General features: G+C 39.5%; 1 protein-coding gene across 2 annotated transcripts; it reads right to left on the reverse strand.

Annotated features, from left to right (window-relative positions):
- Nucleotides 1-612: 612 nt before the first annotated feature.
- On the reverse strand, nt 613-16,040 carry LOC121147117 (alcohol dehydrogenase 1-like). 2 transcript variants are annotated; one of them, XM_040966850.1, is made up of 9 exons: nt 15,983-16,040; nt 9,577-9,678; nt 8,872-9,010; nt 8,060-8,147; nt 7,747-7,963; nt 5,241-5,501; nt 3,621-3,756; nt 2,650-2,788; nt 613-637 (listed from the first exon to the last, which is right to left on the reverse strand). In XM_040966850.1, exons 1-9 carry the CDS (start codon nt 15,998-16,000, stop codon nt 613-615), a joined length of 1,125 nt encoding a protein of 374 aa, XP_040822784.1. In that variant the 5' UTR covers nt 16,001-16,040. The 2 variants fall into 2 exon arrangements, with proteins under 2 accessions (XP_040822784.1, XP_040822785.1); XM_040966851.1 differs by having other exon boundaries at nt 3,621-3,752; nt 5,237-5,501.
- Nucleotides 16,041-22,280: the final 6,240 nt, after the last annotated feature.

The raw sequence follows: 22,280 nt of genomic DNA on the forward strand, positions 1-22,280 counted from the left end.
ACAGCCTCAAAAGTTTTCTATGAAATATTAGAGAAGTCATTGAGTGTGCATTCAATGGGATGAGGCAGCAATGAGGTGATTAGAGACATTCTGCCGGGTCTTGCCACGTAGCCAGCATCTCCTTGTATCCTTGCTAACTGAGGGGTGGTGCTAGTCACACCCTTACTCCATCTGTCCCAACTGCATGGCATCCTGCAGGCCCATGTGAAGGCCCATGTGCAGTAGTCTATCATGTATATTTTAGGGAGAAATGAATGATCCTGTCCACTAGGGGTCAATGATTAAGTGTTGCAGAGATGCAAAAATTCAAAACAGCTCAGGAAATGTCTTTCCTCAGTGGGAAAGGTGGCATGTGTAGAATGACTATGAAGGATCAGTTAGTGGCTTCCTATTTCCCAGATTATGTTCAATATCCTACAGAGATCTCAGTGAGACTTAAGCAAGTGCTTGGAAAAGTATTTCACATCAGCTTTTTGGTAGAGCTTTCACATCTCGTTTATTGAGGCATCTCCCAGAAAGAATAAGTAGAAGTAATGCTGTGTGGCTTGTATTGCAGATGATGCAGAGCACGGGCATCAGAGGACTGTGTCCAGGGAAGGCATTTGTGCGATCTCAAAATGTCAGGATGGTACGAATACTGAAATAGGAAATAAAAGATAGTGTTTTAACATTTAGACAGTTCATACTCTTGCACACTAGAATCAAAGGAACATTCTGTAAGTCTCAGAGAAAATCTATGTTCCCAGCCATTCCCCTTCCCTTCCTGTGCTTTCATGACAAGAAAAAGTGCAGTTCTCTTCTGGTTCTATTTTGAGTATTCTCCCATTTTACTGCTACTCTGTTGAAAATTTAGGGTCTCATTATGCATATAAGTTTATATTCTCTTTTTCTGAGCCTGAGAGTATGAGAATTTCTAAGTGTATTGAAATGATTTTAATAGATTTTTCACTTCTAATATGATTAGAATCTAATCAGTGCCTTAATGTTAGCCATTCAACAATTTCTTACTCATATATATATATATATATATACATATATATGTATGTATCTATAAAATATGTATATTCAGAGATGTGGGTTACCATTTTCATTCTTTTTCTATGAAAAATTGACTTCTAAAAGTTGAATTATTGGACAAAGTGTCTCTGTGTCTAAAGGTTTCTGGTGGAAATTACCCGATTTTTCTGCAATAGTATTTCTGTGAGCAGTATATTAAAGTGCCCAAGTGGCCCTATGCTTATCAATATTGAAAGTTATAGTTTTGGATCTTTGCTTGTTAACAGGGTTCTGTTTATTTAAATATGTATGATCACCCATGTAGCATTCACATAAAGAGAATGGAAGCATGCTTAACAAATTCATTTCAAGCTGAATGCTGCTCTCTTATCTTCATGATGTCTAGACAGGCATCTTCAAAATATTTGAGGAAATTGTCTATTATAAAAGAATTTGTGATTTGCAGTAATTTTGGTTCCAACATAAATATGTCATTTGACACCATTTTTTTGTGAAGTTCTTAAAGTAGCTTTGTGTTTGCCATCAACTTTACTGCCTAATAATGATGATATTAGTCAGTGGTAACTAACCTTTCGTATCTACTGGACTTCATTGCTTTTGAGCTTAGGAGTCAATGTGATGTAATCGAGAGAAAACTGGCTTTGCTAGCAGTTCATCTAACTTGGAATTCTGGCCTCCATGCCTACCCTTTGCCTGAATTGGCCAAGTGACTCCTCTGACTTTTCCCGTTTGATGGTGAAGTTGGGATGAGCCTGTGAGCACTGGTTGAAAGCCATGTTAGATAATTAAAATGAGACACTTATTGAAACACTTATTTAAGCATGCTAATTTCTTTCCTTTGTCAAGATTGTTGATATATCCAGTGTATGGTATGTGAGTGTCCAAGAAATGTCCTTGATCATTGGAAGCTTCAAGACAGTAAGTGTGAGACAGGCAAAGAAGCTCCACTGTGGCCAATGGGGCCAGAGGAAGGGCACTATTATTAGCTGTTACCAGCTGTGCCTCATGTAAATGCAGGTGCCTAAACTCATGCTATGAGATGGTTCTAAAGCTAAAAGGTACAAATAAGACAGGAACTTGGCTTTTCCCAAACTAAGCTTACATTTCAAATAGCATTTTGTCCTCTTAAAACAAGTTTTCTCTGTGAAAAGTCTCCATCAAGTGTAAGAAGAGGTAAAAATTACAGTATGTTTAAGACTAAATGCTGGTACTATCTGTATAGAAGGCAGTCGCACAGTAATGGCACCTACTAGCACAATGCAAATTAGGGATATTATGAATGGAATTCAGATGTACACATATTAATGGGAGGCCTCTGTGTCCCACCAGAGGCCTCAGTGGCTCCATGATGGAATTAGGATGGCTTCTATTCCCTGAAGGATGAGTGCTCTACTGTGCAGAAGTCTGAGTGGTTCTGGTCATTCAGATGTGCTGTAAGCAATGGCATTTGGTTTTAGCACAACAGGAACTGCAAAACAATAGTTCTTAGCTTCTCACAGCCTGACCTTAGATGTTCTACCTGAAAAGACTGAATGATAGAGAAAAGCAAGCCACTCCAAGGCTTTCTCAGCCTTCCACATTTTCATTCAAAACGAGCCCACCTTCTGCCACAACAAGAAGCTTAAAATCTACCTCTTTCCAGTGCGAAGCAGGTCAAATCCTTCATTTATTTTTTCAAAGGGTAAAACTTTGGTTATTAGTGGATCCAACTGGAACTTGTTAGCCATAAAATCAGCTACGAGCTTGGGAACAGAGTCCTTACCCTTATAGCCTAAAGAGTAGACAGCATTATTGTTAGTTGCAACAAAGAGAATACACTTTTCGATACAATCAAATGAATCTTTATACAAGTATTACAGATACAGACTACTATTGTTGAGCCTAATAGAGAGGTAATACTTTAGCATCCCTCTGTAGGGTTTTACTTATTTTTCAACTCCCCCTGGCTATGCCAGGGGGCTGAGTTCTTCACTCTTTCATGGAGAAATTATGGCACAGTTGATTATGGCCTAGGTTAAGGAGCAAATTGAGCAGTTGCTTAACCTTGAGACATGGATGATGTTGTGAACGATAGCTATAGCTTTCCTATGTCCTGCTAGGAATGTGGATGCTTTATGTATGTAGTCATAAAAATCAGAAGAGGTGGTGCTGAAAGTTCTTGATTAGGTTTTGAGGTCACCAGAAAATCTGTTTTAGGATTTCCTCTGTGCATTTGCTTCCTGTCTTAATGGAATGTATACATACAAGAGGAAATCAAATTTACTTTTGGTTATATTGCTTTTCAAACCTGACCTTGTTGCTTATTTTTGTGATTTGATTTTATATTGGTCATTGATTGCATAGGTGAGACTGTTGCATATCTACATGGGGCCTCTGATTATAGTGAAGAGGTCAAGGTGTGGAGGAAGGTGGGTGCTTTTAATATTTCAGTTCTTTTTTTTTCTCCCTCCTGTGTAAATGGAAGGGGCAGAGGAAAGAAGGGGAGAGCGTTGCTTCTTGCCCTCCAACTATGTCAGCACCCAGGGCTGGGTCTCTGACTTGTCAGTTGTAGAAGGTGGGAAATTCTTAGACTCAGCTCTTCAAGCCTGACTGTGTCTACATACCACCAAAGATTGCTCCTTTCCAGGTGCGTCCTGTCAGTATTTCCAGAGGGTTCACTGTGAGGCTTTCTGAACCCGGGGGTACCCCTACGACAACACTTGTGCCACACGACCCATGGCAGCATAACAGGGCAGCTGTCTGGAATAAAAGCACATTGAGCATTATTAAAGTAGATTCTCGGATAGTTCCTAATATAACTCATGTAATATAGTGTAATATAGACCAGGCCAGAAAGTGTGTAGAGAAGGGATTATGTTCCTGACTTCCTTAATTCTCATGGTGCCAGAGAATGTGCTGTAAGGTTGTGGCTGTAGAAAATGTCCATAAACAAATATTTTTGAAGGAAAGAATGAATTGATGAGTTTGTATATATTTTGTGCCTTCCTATGAAATTAATATGCTGGAAAACATTTTTATCATCGTGGAAAGTATGAACACTGTTTCCTCAAGTAAAATTACAGTTTGATCATCATATGGTTGTTGGGCAAAGTATGAATTTCTTAATTCATTTTATATTGATTTACTATGTGAGTATTTTCAGCCTGTGACTCGGATAACTTTATGATATCATTAACAGTTTTTCTTGTATTTTCTCATGTCCCTTTCTAATGGATCAGCGTTGCATCCATTTCTATAATGGACATATCAAAGTGGAATTTTTACCTTCTGAAAATGTATATTGATTTTGCTTTAAACTTCACCTGCTTTTTTGAAAAGTTAAAACACAATCCAGAAATTCATCCTTCCCATCATTTTTGGGGACATATTCTGATGAACAAGAAATCTCTGGGTTTCCCCCAAGTTACATAATGCTAACTCCTTCTATGACACTTGAAGAATAGTTTTCCATAAAACAGGTAGGTATTATGAATTGATGCCTTCAAATACAGTCAAAACCTATTTTCATGTGGGATGATGCAAAAGGAATGTTGAAAAAAAGACCCTGCAGTCTGGAAAGAGCTGGATTCTCCTAGACTTTAATTCATGTATACGGCAAAGTTGTAGAGACTTAACTACAGATTCGCTTCTTGTTACCAATATTGCTGCAACTTTCTGAAGAACTTCAACAGTGGAGATGTGTGGTCCCTGGGAACTTCAAATGTAGGAATCTAAAGAATTCAGGTTAGATGACTTAGAACTGAAATGTGCCCTGAGGCTACTGATGACATTTGAATTTATATGGAAGTAAAATTATGTATATTATAAATGTTATTACTGAAGATTAGGAACAGAAACTTTAAAACAGTAACAAGCAGCTGTCATTTATATGTTATAAGTGTTTCACCCACATTGTGTCATGTCATCCATAACCAAAATGGAAACTTGTGGCCCAATAAAACCTGTTAACTTGTAAGTTGAACACATTGATCCTGGTGTGTACAGTGCTGGGCTTTGTGCTGTTTCTGTGAAGATACAATGTTATATTAAGGCTATGATTTTCCATGGGATGCTTAAGTGAAAAATTTCTCCTAACAATAAATGAAACAGTCCAGATCAAAGAAATAGAGGCAAAAAATTGGCTTTCATCATTCTAGTAAATCTTAATATATGATATATTTTTTTGCTTAAAGCAGCTTCCAGATTGTGGAAGTGGTAATCTCAAGGTATATTTTAGTACATACCATGGTGTCAAGCCGACCAATCACTTCAAATGAAAAGTCCACACCTCCGTCGCTCATTTCCTGTATCACTTCGTGGATGGGCTTCTTATAGTCTTGAGGGTTAATGCACTCAGTGGCACCGACCTCTTTGGCCTTTGGAAACTTGTCTTTGTTGATGTCCACCCCAATGATCCTGGCTGCCCCAGCTGCTTTACAGCCCATAATAACAGAGAGGCCAACTCCTCCCAGACCAAACACAGCACAGGTCGACCCTGGGGTGACCTGTGTTTTCAGAAAAGGCAAAAATGGATTAAGTGACACTTATTCAAAAACTAAGCTGTGAAGTGCCATACCATGTCTGTTACTAGCAGCTCCTCATAGTCTTCCATCAAACCCACTGTGCAAACCTCTTCTTGCTTCATGTCTAATCTGGAGTATGTTAAACTAGTTAGTTGTTCACACTTTCCTGTATTTAAGACTTATTTGGGGGTGTTTATTTTTTTTTCCAAAAAACCCAGTGCCTAAGTAAGAGCTGTGTCAATTAAATCCGTATGTCTACCTCCAAGAGAGTACAGCTGGAATCCAAGCTAGGAACCAGTGATTTGGATGATCACAATATCAATGACTGCAGTCATGATGAGACCCTCAATGGCTCAAATCCATTGTCATCAATGTTTCAGTACCTCATACACACATGCAAGCAGTTTTGGGAAATGAAATATGTGGACAAGGTCATGCCCAAAGACTGAAAATGACACAATCACACCCTCAAGAATTAACTTCCTTTTGGTTCATTCACAGTAAAACAAGAAGTAAAGTTAGCTGTGAAACATAACCAAATTAATCTTGTTTTAAAGCAAAGCCTAAACAACGGGGGAAATTCAGCATAAAACACTTAAGGAACACACCTTGAGACCAATGTGCTCTTCATTAATCTGATCTTTGAGTTTAAATGCTCAGAACCTAGCAATAATGCAATGAAAATATGTCATTGATTTTAGGTGTTGACCAAAATGCATTAATATGATTTACCCTTAGCTTCTGGTCTCTGTGTAGGCTCACTTATATCATGTGTTAAAAGTGAGTAAGCAATGGCACCAGGCATCTGGGACTAAAGTCACAGTGATTTTTGGAAAGTCATGCTCTAAATTGATTTAATTGCCTAGGAAAAATTTAATGAGCCTGTCTTAGTATTCTCTCGTCATTTTTCAGAGTGGATAAAATGCCCCTTTGGCCCAGTTATTTTTATTGTTATATATTCTTGTTAGTCTTCATTTACTTTCATTCAGCAAACACTCTTGCATGCCAGAGTAAGGGTGGACACTTAGCACATCCACATTCCCTGCTGGAGTGCCTGGAATAGAGTCCCAGCTCTTCTTTTGACTTCCTGCTAATTTACACATTGGCGTACAGCAGGTGTCCAGTTTTGTTCCTGGACACTTCTATTGGCAACTCTTGACTTGGAAAAGACTGGGCCTTTGGCCTAGCCTTGTCAAGCCTTAATAGTGTGTGCATTTGTGGGTTGAAGGGCCTAGTGAGTGGAAGACTTCCCTTTCTGTCTCTGTCACTCTGTCTTTCCAATAAACAAGAACAAATAAGTTCAAAAACAATGCCACAAGCAATGAAATCACCTCCTGTTATATCTGGCAAAAAGTAGGTTTTATGATTATAATTTGAAGGTGTTTCTAATTATGTATTTTGATTTAAAATCAGCAGGAGATCTTAGGAAAATATTCTCATCTTCACACTTTTTAAATCAGCAATCAAAAATATGGCAAATAGCTTTATGTCTCTGGATCACAATTTCAAAAATGAGCCTAATACTAGACTTTAAACCCTTCAGGGGAAAAAGATTAGAATTCTACTAGAGATTTGTCACTTAATAAATATGTGTGTGTGCGCGCGCTCATGATGAGGAGGAAATGTGATAGTGAAATCCCATTTCAGTTGAATGAATATCAATCAAACTTCACTTCCTGCTTCTTAGAAATCCAAATGTAAGTGACCTTTCTATGGTAGGTTGCAGGAAAGCTTTTAGAATCTACTGCAAATAATTAATTCTGCTAAGAGAAAATGAGATGTCCTCAAGAGCATCTCTGAAGACAGGCTTCCCCTTTCAAGCACTGACATGAAGACTTCAGGGCCTCCCATTGCCTCCGAGGCTAACAGAGCCAGCTATGCCAAGTGTGTATAGATGGTTGATTTTTATTTCTAAAATTATGATTCAGAGAGTCCCAGAACCTAATATTTAATCAATAATAAATGCTAGTTAAATTATAATTATTGAAAATGAAGCTTATTCTTTCTTAACTATCAATAACTGAACCATTTTTACAACTGTACTGAAACAGTTTAGTTTTCGAGGACATGCTCGCATATTTCTTCCAGGGCTAGGGTTCTATTCATATCCACCACTACCACCACTGAAGTTTGAAGAAGAACCTCTAATTCCTGTCAGAAATGGCTTCCCCGTTTGTTTCCTGATAGTTTGAATAGAACTGGTTTTACTGGCCAGTGTCATTCCTACCTTGGCAACTTTGACTGCCGACCCATAACCAGTGGAAAATCCGCAGCCAATGAGGCAGACTTTCTCCAGCGGTGCAGCTGCATCAATTTTGGCTACTGAAATCTCATCCACCACTGTGTACTGGGAGAAGGTGCTGGTGCCCAGAAAGTGATAGATAGGCTTTCCCTTACAGGTAAACCTTCTGGTACCATCAATCAGTGTCCCCCGTGGTGGAAAACTGTTCAGAGCAAGACAGAAACACACAAGGACATGAGACAGGAACATAATGAATATGTCAACAGATTGCTGTGCAAGGGGAGTGTCAGAAACATACTCATTTTTCAAGCAGAAATTGCTCTCCGGATGTTTACAAACTCTGCATTTTCCACACTGGGGATTAAAGAGCGGGATGACTTTATCACCTGGAGAGGCAAAAAAACAAGTTCTTGGGGTTTTTACCCAGGAGTTAATAAAGCATGATCAAAAAGTTTACATCACAAAGTATGTATTATAGGTTTGGCTTTCTTTTTTTTAAACCTGCAAGACATAAGTTTTAATCCCAGCTCTCATTAGTCAGTTTAGCAAAGGTTTTCTTTTTCTTTTTTTATCAGTAGTGTGTTTAATGGTGCCTGGATACTCCAAACAGGAAATTCAAATGTGAGAATCAACACAGATTTAGAAATAACTTCCACCATAGTAATACTTCACTTTTACACTCCCTGATTTCTGCTGGGGACTCTACACACACAATTTCACTTACTCTTTCATTAATTCAAGCCTAAGTCTTTTCTCCAGGAGTATTAATTTAGTTTCAAGTGGGCTGTCATAGTTCCATTACATGTTGAGGAGACTGGATAATATGCTATAGCCTGGATTATAGTGAAAATGAGAATGTTGATAACCAATTCTTGACTTTTCCAAGTAACTTGGCCTCTAGGAGATGCTCAAAACATAATTACTGCAGAAGAGAGTGCCTGAGTGCCTGAACGCATATATATGCCCAAGTTAGGCAGAAGGAAAGAAGAAAGCAGCTCACTAGTGAACTTGTGCAAGTTGTCTTCTCTATCATGTCCTCAGTGTGTTCTTTGACCTGGATGCTCTTGGGATCTAAAACCAAGGCACCATCTCTGAGTGTGAATTCTTTACCTGGTTTTACAGTTGTCACGCCTTCGCCTATGCTCTCCACAATGCCAGCTGCCTCATGGCCTAGAATAATAGGGAGAGGAGAGACAATGCTTCCACTAACCACGTGGTCATCTGAGCGGCAGATTCCAGTGGCCACCATCTAAAGAGAGAAAGAGTAGATTCAGAGGAGGGTGTGATCCTCAGATGGATTGTGTCATGTCATGGAGGTGTACTTCTAAGGAGTTTTACTAATAATCCCTACTTTTCCCAATTACAATTCAGTTGAGTCTGAAGGTGAATCTAAAGCCTTTTGTGCCTAGTCTGCCTTCATTCCCTTAAGTAAGCCATTTGGAATATTCTGTGAAATAATTTATCCTGACATATATGTCTCACCTAGTGTACAGGAATGTATGAGTTTTGTACAAATGTAAATTGTGCATTAGCTCATGGAAATACCCAGTGGTAGTCAATTTTGAAATCATGCATCCTTTCTTTCTATAAATACATACATTTTCTTTATTATTGTAGACTTTCACTATGCATGCTCTTGCTCAGTTTTAAAAAGATTAAAAGCAAGTATTTATCTTTCCTTAATTGCAAATGCAATTCTGTTGCCTGAAAAAACATGTATTCAATGTTGTTGAATGTATTTTTAAAAATTTTCCATTTAATATCTTCTGGAAGTTTTGCATGTAAAATTCTATTGAAGTATAAAAAGTGGTTCACCTTAATACGAACTTCATGGGCCTTAGGTGGTGCGACCTCCACCTCCTCGATGGAAAAGGGCTTGTTTTTCTCCCATAGCACAGCTGCCTTGCATTTTATTACCTGGAAAGTCAAGCAGAAGGATGATGCCATTTCCCCCAGTCTAAGAGCAGGGATTGTGATTCTCCTCAACCTGCATGTAGTATCTGGTCTCATGTTTGAATCCTAAGAAGTGTATCACAGCAATGAACAAAGAAAATTTAAAAAGCTTTTTGAAAACCATATTCAAAGCAATACTATAAGGAGAGAGAAACACTCTGCTATGATATTGAGAGAAACAGGAATATATTCACCAAAGGCATCATTTGTTTGATTTTCCCCCACCAAGAGTGCTTATTTCTGGTCGTTCCTGATTGCTACTACCGTATGCACAAATACTGTTTTGTACATGAAACTCTAAGAATCATTTTTTGAAAGTCAGCCTACATTCACGTAAAAGCTGTTATTTCATTGCTTAATTTTCTGCTTAAAACAAAAGGATCTGATGTTATGTGTATGATCTTGGGTCATTGATCAGGATGACTTCTCTTTCTTTATTTGCCTATTCTTGATTCTCCCTCTTGAGCACATCTTCATTCTCTGTATTTGCATGAGTGATTTAACACTTTGAGTTGTTACTTTTGTTATTTATGTGTAGAGACTGTTGGGCAAGATTTGTGCTCACAGTATTTTGTTTGCATGTGCACATATTGTGGGTTGAAATTATGTTTTGTCAATATTAAATAAAAATGGAAGAAAGCAATGAGGGAGATTCAGAGAAGCAGAAGAAGAGAAGGAAGTATGGTTATATTCTTAGAACTTGACATCTGAAACACATGTAATTTGTTCTTTCTATGATATTAATTATTTAAGAAGTTGAAACTCCTGAAACTGACTCTTGTAAGACACAGTTGTGAGCTTTCTTGAAAGAGAGTTAATATACTTGCAAATATGTCAAGAATTTAATTGAAATTTATTCTTCTGAGAGTTTGTTTTCCTAATTTATGCTTCAAATGGTTCTACTATGGAGTATGTTGTCTATCATCAGTGTCAAAATAAATTTTGTGATGGGTGTTTGATCCAGTAATGAAGCCACCAATTCAGAAGCCCACATGCCGCATCAGAGGACCTGGGTTCAATACCTCCCTCTAGCACCTGACCCCAGCTTCCTGATAACACAGACCTTAAGAAACAGTGCTGTTGCCTTGAGTTTGTTTCCTGCCACACATGTGAGAGGCCTGGATTGAGATTCTGACTTCAGCTACCTTGCTGTGGTGTTTGAGACGGTACCAGGGTTGGCTGGTCTCTCTCTCTCTCTAACAGCTTCTCAAAGGAGTCAATAAACAGAAGAGTACTTGACATTGACACACTAATAATATTGAGGTCTTGATAATCAGAGGCACTTACATTGTGTTTTGTAATGAGTTACAAGCTTCATCTTTAAGAATTAAGATTTAAGAACGAAGAGTATAATTGCATTGTTTTGCCTTAATTTTGGAATGAAAAGACTGAAGCTCAGCTGATTTAGGGAGCAATTTTCTAAAGTCAAGAATAGTGGATCCTAGAGAATTGAAAACTTCCTCTCCTTGTAGTGGTGAAAAGTCAACAAAATGTTCAGCAACACCAGCAATAATAGAAATGACCAACATGTAATAACTTATTCTATGTACCAGCCATTATTCTAAGTGCTTGACAGTATTAATTTATTAACCTCTCACGACTACTGAGAGGTTATTTTTATGTCAATGTTATTTTCCATCTGAGGAAACTGAAAGCAAATGTGTGTAACATACAGGAAGCACTATCAGTAGGCTGAGTGATTGTTGTGTACCTGAGAGGACAGGATTGCTAGATGTCCCATTTCTTCATGTGTAATTTTATTATTGTAGTTCTTTACACTTTTGCTGTGTCAGCTTAAGATTTTTTTCTAAGCTGTGCATGACTAAACTTAAGGATTTTTCCTAATTATTTTTACTTAAATAGAAAATGCTGTTGTAAATACTCATGAGTAATAATGGAAATAAAATAAGACAGATTAGGAACACTGACAATCAACTTATTATGTGCCTCCAACCTTCGTTATTGATCAAGGCCTTTTGTTTGGAAATGTTAGAACCTTTAGATTTAAAACCAACTGTGTTTGTGCCTAGCATTAGTAAGAGACTTGGGTTTTGTGAGTTTTTATTTTCTGTAAAATCATGCTGATTTTATGTGGAGAAAAAACTTTCCATTTGGAATTTGGTAGAAATTACAAATTAAAATTGCCTTCTTCTAATATGTTGATCCTAATGCTCTGAGATAAAATACTTGTGGAAGAGATAATATATTAAAAGATATTTCAAAGTCTTCTGAATGAAATTCTCATATAATGTCACCCTTAAGCCCCCGAAGTCAGCGAAGTAGTATGATTACAAAGACTAGCACATTGGAATTATGGACTTTCGGTGCTGGTGTGGGTGCATGACCTACACTGGTGCGGCGGGTTGGTTCATGGTGGCTGGGTGCAAGCATGCAGGGGACTGGGACCTGTGAGATGGCTTTTGCAGGATCCTGAGAGGACCTTCGGTCTCACACCCTTGTAAGCAGAGTGAGCCTGGTGATTTCCTGATTGTTTGGCCCTAGGTGGTATGGGGAAAGGGTAGAGGATAACTATCAATCAAAATGCAGGTTTGTTGTTTTGTTTTGGTGGACGAAGCTTGGGGAACTGAATGTTCTTTAATCTTGGGTGGGTAAAGGTGTAGGCTGCCAGTCCAGCATGTATGCCAGTCGCTTGGGTCCCTGTGGGCGGCAGAACTCCAGGCCAGCATACCACCCCACTGGAAGAATGGGCTTCAGAAGACTATAATGGAAAACCATTAGCTCCCAAGTGCAGGGACTGTGGATTGGTCAGGGAAGGGAGTGAGGGTATGTGTGGGAAGGAGGACCACTGAGGGAGTATGTTGTAGATGAGGACTTCTGAGGGACTTCCATCAGTAAGTGAAAGGACTGAGACCAAGCAGCTTGGAGAGTGAAGCTGGGGAAACTTTCTGGGTCAGACCAATGCACCTGCCCATGTGGGAAACCAGAGCTGTTCTAGCCAGTACTGACCAGTGCTGACTACTACCCAGCAGTGCACACTTAAGTTAGGTTTGTGAGCCTACCTGGCATGGCTAAATCACAATATCTTCCAGTGAGTGTCATGGCTGGGCACGACACTGACCAGCAGGTGAGAGGTCAGGTCTAAGGGCAGAATCTGTAGGGGACACCTGATCCCATTCCTATGGAACTGCAGTTTCTGCTGGTTTGCTAAAGATTTGGGGGGTGGAAGTGGACTAATTTAGGCATTACCACGTAAGGTTGTAACACTCATGGGTACTAGGGTTGGGAACCAGTCAGATACAGGCTGGTACAGGCTGCAGTACCCACAAGCACACCAAAGATAGGGTGTGTGGCAGACCAGACCAGACCACAAATCCAGCAGCTCATACAAAGGCTGAGAAAGAGGGGGCAGGCTATGTCAGGTAAGGGCCTAGTAACCACCAACACATGTGAGACCTGGGTCTGAGAGTAGGCCTGGTGGGGAACTTGGGAAAATTTCCTGGTAGGCTGTATCTCCCACTGGAGAGCATGTGATTCATGCCTGGGTGTTAGTCAGGCCAGGCAAGGTAGATCCACTTGTCAGCAAGTTGTAGGTTGGTTCTGGGGGTGAGTGCAGATGGGCAAGACCAGGCCAAATCTTAGGACACTGGTATGTGCAAGAGTCTGGAAGGAGTATGGGTCATGCTGGGCTAGGCTATCATACTAACCAGTTTGCATGAGCCAGGGATGAGAACAGACTGGACTTGCATAGGCTGTAGCACCCACCAGTGCGAGTTGTGACTGGGTGTAGGCCAGGACAGACCAGGCTACAGCATCTGATAGCAAAGGCCAAGATGAAGGAAGGGTTGTGCCAATCCAGCTCAGAGCAATCACTGGCATGCACAAGATCTGGGCTAGGAGTAGGCCTGGTTGGGCAGCTAAGGGGACACCCTGGCTGGGTAGTAGTTCAAACTGGTGACTGTGAGAACCAGAAATGGGTGTGGTGATCTGTGCTGGACATGACTGCAGTGTCCCTTGGCATGGGTATGGGATGTGTCCCTAGGTCTGGGGTGTGCCAGACTGTGGCTTTACTCCTGCACCCGCTGGTGCTCATGAAAGCCAGGGTGGGTGTAGGAGATGCTGGGCTAGGTCTTGGGACCTGCTGGACCATGCAAGAGCTGGGTCTGGCTATGGACCAGGTGTGGCTGGGCTGTAGCACCCAATGGTAAGAACTGGAAAGGGTGTGGTACAATTGGACAAGGCCACTGTTGCTGTGAGGACAGAAAGTGGACCAAATTAGGCTAGGCCAAGGACCCATCTGTGTGAGTGAGATCTGCCATTGTGAGGTGATCTGATAGAGGAGCATCTTTCAGGATGCACTTCCTGCAGGTGTGTTCAAGAATCAAGGCTGGGAGCAGCCAAGTCCAGGCCAGGTTGCAACAACCACTGGCTAACATGTGGCTCAATTTCAGGGAAAGACTATTCAGGGCCAGTTCATAAAAACTCACTGGCACCTCTGAGAACCAGGACAGGGTGCATGATAGGACCGATGACCCACAATACCAGCCAGTTCACATTAGGGGGACTGGCTGTGCTAGGCTTTAGCATCCACCAGCATGAGTTGAAACTGGGAGCCGAATAGGAAGAACCGGGCTACAGCACACACCAGCATATATAAACCTGCGGGAGGCTGGGACAGGGTGAGTCTGTAGGGGCCAGTGTGGACTCCACTGCTGGGCATCTGCTCCCACTGATGAGTGTGAGAACCGGAACCTGGGGTAGATCAGGCTAGGCAGGGCTGCAACACCTTTGGGTAGATATGAGCAAGTTAGGGCAGAGCCAGGCTGTGCTAATCTACTGTATCGACTGCTGCATGCATGAGGCAGAATAAGTGCAGGCTAGTCTGGGTTTGCCACAGAGTCAGCTAACAAGTGCTGGGAATGGGGGCAAGTCCTGACAAGCTAGACTGTAGAACCACCTGAAAAGCACAATATCCAGTACTTGGAGTAAGCCTAGTAGGGAAACTGTAGACAAGGCAACACTACAGCACCCTTTTATGTGTACAAAAGCCAAATGGGATGCGGCCCAGATCAGACCAGTCTACTGAATGGACTGATACATGCAGCAATCATGCTGCAAGCAGGCCAAGTGTGGGTTACTCTGACTGTTCTGCAGTTCCCATTGGTGTATGTGAGAGCCAGGTGTGCGGTGGGCAGGGTTGCCTGGGCCACAACACCCATTGTTTCCCATAAGAAATGGGACTGGACAAGAACTTAACCAGCAACTGCAACCACCCTGTGTGCAGGCTTATGTGAATGATGGATTAATGACCCAACACTGGCTAGCATTCAAAATGTCAGATCTCGGATCACTTCAGCTGAACTGTTGGACTGAGAACTGAATGAAATAAACATGGGTAGAATCACAGGATCTATGATCTGACTGTGGACTGCATGTATCAGAACTGGGCGTCCTCAGCTGCTTGACAAAGCGGTGGGCCATGTGTGCAGAAGCTCATGGAGGATATTTCAATCCACTGGCGTCTGTAGAGGATGGATGACAGGACAAATTTGACAAGTCCCCCAGCTGATTTCTGATAGCAAATACCTGGCTGAATGGACACTCTAATGTGTACTATGTCAGCCAATGAAACTTTGAAATACTACTTCATGCTTGGAGCAATGAAATTAATACCATTTCTGAACTCTCAAAACCACATGAGCAGAAGCCTTGGAGCATGCTCCACATCAGGGATACAGGGATGATCAGGTGGCTGTTCCCCATCCCTGTGCACTGATGCAGTTAGGATGCTGGTTGCAGCTTCTTCCCTTCTCTCTCTGTTTCCCCAGATACAGGAAAAAGAAAAAGAAACTTGAAAACAATCGTTTCATCTATCCCCATATTCATTGATCCTACTCACACTAATCAGTGGTCCACTGGGGAATGCATCATTCTCAAATATGTAGACATCCTCAAAAATAAAATTCAGATAACTGCCAACTTTAACATAGCTCCCTTTGTAATTAAAGACTTCCAATTATAAAGTTTCACATTAGGTATAATTGTCTTAGAATAATCTATCACATTATTACAAACTTGTTTCGTATATGAGTAAAATCAATGTAAGTAGATCATATGCATTTTACTGAAAGATATTTGAAATAATTTTTTTTCCATTGCAGTGCAGCACTCAATGTAAATATAGGATATATTTCCCATTCTATTTCAGCATATATATCCCTTCTAATTTAGACATGAATTTTAAATTGCTCATCAGTATCATATCCTTTATAAGAGACTGTGTTGCCAACAGACAAATTGTTTTGCTTACTTTTCCTGCTGTGCTCATGTTGTTTCTGAGTTCTCTGCAGACCAGGAGACTGGCAAATTCTTGTGAACTTCTTGCTTGCACAAGTACTTGAACCAAATATATTGCACACATATATTGTTTGTTCATGTGTCACCAATATTGCACGTGATTTGAATTTCTAACCACGCCCATCAGCTTAGTCTCACACCAAATCAAATCAGAAAAACAGAACTCAAAACCTGGATTCCAAACCTTGGTTTTGCAATTTGCTCTGCTGATTACAAATTGTTGTTATTAGGCTAACCATTTCCCTACACATACATTTGAATACATATCTTTTAATGTGTGTGTCCGTGTGTCTCCTCTTTCAATCCCACTAAGATAATTTAGAGTACTGTTTCTCCTTGTCTGCTCCAAGTCTGAACTTTGAATCTGCAGGCTGCAACTGGGAAGGAGGTGAAAAGCAGCAGCACCAATTAAGTAGGACAGAATGAGCCAATGAGTGAGTCTTGATGACATTTTCTCCTCTTCAAAGTTCAGAATTAGGCACCCAACTGTTGAAGCAAAGGTTCTTACTGTCTCTGGTATTTCTGCTTCACATGACATCAGTCAGCATACCTCCCTGACTGATGTATGGTGGACTGATCAATCCACTGTTCTAGACTGGGCAGGTATCAGTGGGGTGAGATTGGTTGGTGCCAAAGGCAGCATAGGTTCAGGACACTAGGTGGCCTTTGGAATCAAACAGACCTGACTATCTGTGAGAACTTGAAGTTATTTAACTGTTCCTTCTCTGACGTTTCTTATCTGTAAGATTTTGGTGGACTATAGTACCAGGTCAAAGGATTGTTTGGCCTATCAATGAAATAAACATGTGAAGCACTTCTCATGGAACACTGGCAAACAGGTACATTTTTCAATTATTTTATCTGGCATAGGAAAGGCACAGTCCCTGAAGAAGAATGGTGCATAAGCAAGAGAATGAGCCTGGCTGGGCAGGGCTTAGGAGAGGCAAGGCATTCCCACTGAAGGATTCCAAAGAGGCTTTAGAGAGAGAAGCCCTTTGTATTTCAGATCAATGACTGTTTTGGCAAATGGGACCATACTCAGTGTAATCCCTATATCTACCAAACTGTATTATGCAAAATAAAACACACACGCACATGCAAAAAAAAATGCCTCTAAAAAGCTTATACAAACAAAGTGCTACAAATTATCAAATGATAAAAAACGGACAAAGAAAATACAGAGTATAGGTTTAATTTTGAGGAAATCTTGAGTCTTCCACCAATACGTGTAGGGACACGGTGCAGATAACCATGTGTTGGTTTATAGCCAAGCAAGTATACTCATAAGCTTAGGCATGTATTTGAATAGACTTGCCAAGGAGCAACAAGTTTCTGTTTCCAGCTTTACTATTCAGAAGTGCAGAGAGTCATATTGGGCTGCTCCATGCCATCACACAGGGACAGGTGGTCTTTCATCTCTTCAGTGTGGTCTTGCAATCATTGCTTGCAATCACTTCTTGATAACAGTCCTCAGTCTGCTCCCCTATCCACCTTTACCTACCCTGACTTGTGGAGACCAGTGTGCAGAATGGAGTCTGGTCATTCAGCAGAGGATGTGGGTGATGTCAAGTAGTGCCCTTGCCCTGATCCATCTGAGAAACTCTTCCGTATGTTTGCTCAGTGAGAGACAGGCATGGTTGGGTATCAACAACCGTTTTAATTCTTCATATATTGGTAGCTTATTTGATATATATACTTACAAAGAACCAATGCCCACAATTTATTCATCACTTGTTAAGTTTGTAGAACTCTATGGGAAGTGATTTATTAATTTTCAGGTGTAATCTTCAGACCTACCTTTGAAGGTAATGTGTTACTATTAGTTTCAATTTTTACATAAGAAGTAAGAGCAGCTCAGTTATTATAGGATCCTAAATGTCCTTGCTAACAGAAGTTAGCTTCAAGTTAGCCTTAAGAACAAAATTGTATCAAGAAAATATTAGGGAAAAATTTCTAGTTATTATATTTGTATCATTTAAAGGTTCCCTTTGAGACACAAATACCACATCTCAACTTTATATTTTTGTAACTTCTGAGAATCCATAAATATTTAAAACTATATTAAAAGAATAGAATACTTTCCCATATTTATATATATAAATTATATGAATTATGTATTTATATATTACACTGCAGAATATGTATTTCTAGTTGCAAATATCTTTTGATGTATAGCAAAGTAAATTTAACCTGAAATTAAGAAATACTGTTAAATAGTGACAGTTAAAGATATAAAGAAAAGTGTAAGAGATCATGGGTTAATTTTACATGTTTCATTCTATTAAGAATTGTAGAAATAATGGCATTAAAAAAAATAGAACCATAAATTTTGCATTCGTTCAGTGTGAACACCTAATTCTTTATAAATTTAGTTCCTTCTCAAGCAGCAAAAAAGATTATTGCGGTATCATTACAACTGGCTTCTCCTACCATTGAGGTTTTTCTTTCACATATAAATTATTTACAAGTGTGTTGTTGAGACAGTATTATGTCAAGGTGGATTAATTCTTCACCTGCAGCACACACATCACACATGAGCAAAGTTTGAGAACTGGCTGTCTGGTTCTGATCCTGCTCCCTGATAGTGCACCTGCAAGGCAGTGAGGTTGGCCCGCAAGACACATGACCTTTCTCTCACTTAATTGACCGAAATAAGATATTTGAGTCTTGTTTTCAGCCTGATTTCAGTGTCAACAACTGTTGTAAGGCCTCTCACTCTCTCTGTTTCTCTCTCTCTCTCTTAGTAATTCCACCTGTATCTCTCAAATATATAGAATAATTTTTTAAAGATTTATTTTAATTAAAAATTTATTTTAACTGAAATGCAGACTTACAGAGGGAGAAGAATCAGAACTCTTCCATTCACTGATTCACTCCTTCAGTGACCACAATGTTTGCTGATCTGAAGTCTGGAGACATGAGACTCTCCTAAGTGCCCTGTGTGGGTGCAGGGATCCAGGGACTGGAGTCACCCACTGCTTAATTCCAGACCATGGGCGGGGGATGTATCAGAAATGGAGCAGCCTGCACAAGAATCTGTGCCCATGAGGGATGTTGGTACAAGAAGATGATTAATCTACACAAGTATCATGTGAGGCTATGTATTTGATCTGAAGAACAAGAAGGTGTTTACTGTGGACATATTCCTGTCATCCTTTTTGGGATTGATTTCTAGTTTGGTCCTTCCATGGTCACAGCACATACTTTGCATGGTAACTTTTTTTCTATTTTATTTTTAATTTTATGGTATAATTCCATGGACTCTGGGATTTCCATCAACCCCTCCCCATATTTCCTCCACCCTACTGGCTTCCCCATATTATTACAATAGCACAGTCCTTTTTAAAGCAGTCATAAGCCCATCATTCTACTATTTAAGTGTGTCGTGACATTGGCAGTATAGACAATGGTAGACAGTCCAGTATCCTATTATCAAGACACATCCAACAATCTCATTGGGAGTCCATCTTTGCTTTGGAATTAGAATAGACTGCACTGTATCTTTATATCTAGATATGATCGTCTCTGTTATACAGCTACTATATGTTCCCTTAAATGAGAAGCCATAAACTAAAATCAACACAGAAATAAAGTTAAAAAAATTACAGCATCACAGAGTTTAGTAAAATGCTGCTGAACAACCAATGCGTCTAATAAGAAATGAAAAATAAAAAAGTTTCTTGGAGAAAATGGTGCTGCTTTCGGAGAATTTAATAAGAGAATTAAATAAGACAAAAGAAAGTATTTTGAAGAAATGAAAATAAAAACAAACTATCAAAACCCATCATAGCATGGAGCATGCTAGAGAAGAGATCACGTGTTAGGTCATAAAATAACTCTCAACAACTATTTTCAATTTTTTTTTTACTATTTTTTTTTATTTTTTATTTTTATTTTTTTTTATTGTTGCTTACATTGTATTATGTAGTATAGTTTTATAGGCGCTGGGGATTCCCCCCACCCCTCCCATAATTTTTTTAAAAAATTATTCATTTATTTTATATCCCATGAGTTCCATAGGCTCTGGGATTTCAATTGCCTGCTCTTCAAATCTCTCCCCTATCCCCACTGATTTCAAACTGTCATAAGTCCATGATTTGGCTACTTAAGTGTATCCTGACATTGTACACATGGACAATGGAAGAGAGTCCAGCATCCTATTGTAAAGATACATTCAAAGTTTCATTGGGAGTCCATCATTGATTTTAAAGCAGAGATGCACACTGCATTGTATCTTCACTTCTATATGTGATAGTCCCTCTTACACAGTTACTATACATCCCTTTAGATGAAAAGCTATAAAACAAAGTCAACAACAGGGGAAAAAAATAGAAAGTTAAGCACAACATGAAGTTAAATTGCATGCTACTGAATGAACATTGTGTTGCTGAAGCAGCTAAAGTGTTTGCCTTGCATGTGCTGGGATCTCATGTGGGCATTAGTTTGTGTCCTAGCAGCCCTGCTTCCCACCCAGCTCCCTGCATATAGCCTGGTAATGCAGTAGAGAATGGCCTAAAGCCTTGGGACCCTGCTCCCATGTGGGAGACCCAGAAGAAGCTCCAGACTCTTGGCTTCAGATCAGCTCAGCTCCAGTCATTGTGGCCATTTGGGGAGTGAGTCAGAGGGTGGAAGATCTTTCTGTTTGTCTATCCTCCTCTGTCTTTATATCTGACTTTCCAATGAAAGTAAATAAATCTTTTTTAAAAAATAGATTGACTATGTATGTGTGGGCTCCTTTCTGGGGTTTTTATTTTGTTCCATTGATCTTCTTTGTGTCTGTAACAATACCAGACTGTTTTGATGACCACTGCTCTGTAATATGTCTTGAGGTCGGGAATTGTGATTCTTCCAGCTTGGCTTTTATTTTTCAGGATAGCTTTGTTATTCATGGTCTCTTGTGTTTCCAGATGAACTTTGTCCACATGAACTGTTATATCATCATTTCTGTTTCTGAGAAGAATGATATTGGGATGAATATACATAACATACGTTGAATCTATATATTACTTTCATGAATGCAGACACTTTGATGATGTTGTTGTTCCTGCACATCGAGGAATGTAATAGGTTTCTCCATATTTTAATGTCTTCTATTATTTCTTTTTTTATGTTTTGAAATTTTCATTATGGAGGTCTTCCACATCCTTAGCTAGGTTAATTTCAAGGTATTGTAAAGAGGACTGCACTTGTAATTTCTTTCTCACACATGGAGGGTTTTTTTTTTTCCTATACTAGTACCATTGATTTCTGTTTGTTAATTTTGTATCTTGCTACCCTGCCAAAGTCTCTTATGAGTTCCGATGGTTTCCTGGTTCAAGGTTTTGGTTTTGCTATGTAGAGAATCATCTCATCTGCAAACAAGAATCATTTCAATTTTTCAGTTTCAATGTGTATTGCCCTGTCTGGTAAGGACTTCCAACATTATATTAAATAGTATAGTGAGAGTGGACATACTTGTCCATTTCCAGACCTTAGTGAAAAGCCTTCCAGCCTTTCGCCATTTAGTATGATGTTGGCATTGTTTTGTTTTGTTTTGTTTTGCATATTGCTTTGTTTGTGTTATAGAATGTTCCTTCTGTGCATATCTTGCCTAAGCTTTATAGCATGAAGTGTTGTTGGATTCTTGTCAAGTGCCTTTTTTGCATCTATTGAGATGATCATATGGTTTTTATCTTTCAATGTGTTGATGTGGTATATCATATTTTGATCTGTGGATTTTTAACCATCCCTGCATGCTAAGGCTTGTCTTGTGGTATATAACATGATCAATTCTGGAGAAGGTTCCATGAACTGATGAATAAAAAGTGTATTCTCTGTAAGGTGAAAGGTTCAGTAGAGATCAACTAAGTCCATTTGCTCCAGTGTTTGTGCAAGTCCTATTGTTTTCTTGCTGAGTTTCAGTCTCATTGATCTGTCCATTGATGGTAACTGGGTATTAAGTTCCCCCACTATCATTGTCTCGAAGCTTATGTCTCCCTTTAAATTCATTAATATTTGTTTCACGTAAAAAAATGCCCTGGCATTTGGTGTTTATATAATTATTCTGGTCATATCTTCTTGCTGAATGGATCCCTTGATAATTATGTAGTGTCCTTGTTCAGTTCTTTAAATGTTTTTCATGTCAAAGTCTGAATCATCTGATTTAAGAAATTTATCTTATGAATTATTTGGCAATTTCAAAGAAAAACTGCAAAGTGCTTCCTTTACATAAAATTTTCCTTAGTGTGAAAAAATTAAAATTGTCCATGAGG

Source organism: Ochotona curzoniae, unplaced genomic scaffold (genome assembly GCF_017591425.1).
Source record: "Ochotona curzoniae isolate NIBS_2020 unplaced genomic scaffold, NIBS_Ocur_1.0 scaffold_4506, whole genome shotgun sequence".
Taxonomy (NCBI): domain Eukaryota; kingdom Metazoa; phylum Chordata; class Mammalia; order Lagomorpha; family Ochotonidae; genus Ochotona; species Ochotona curzoniae.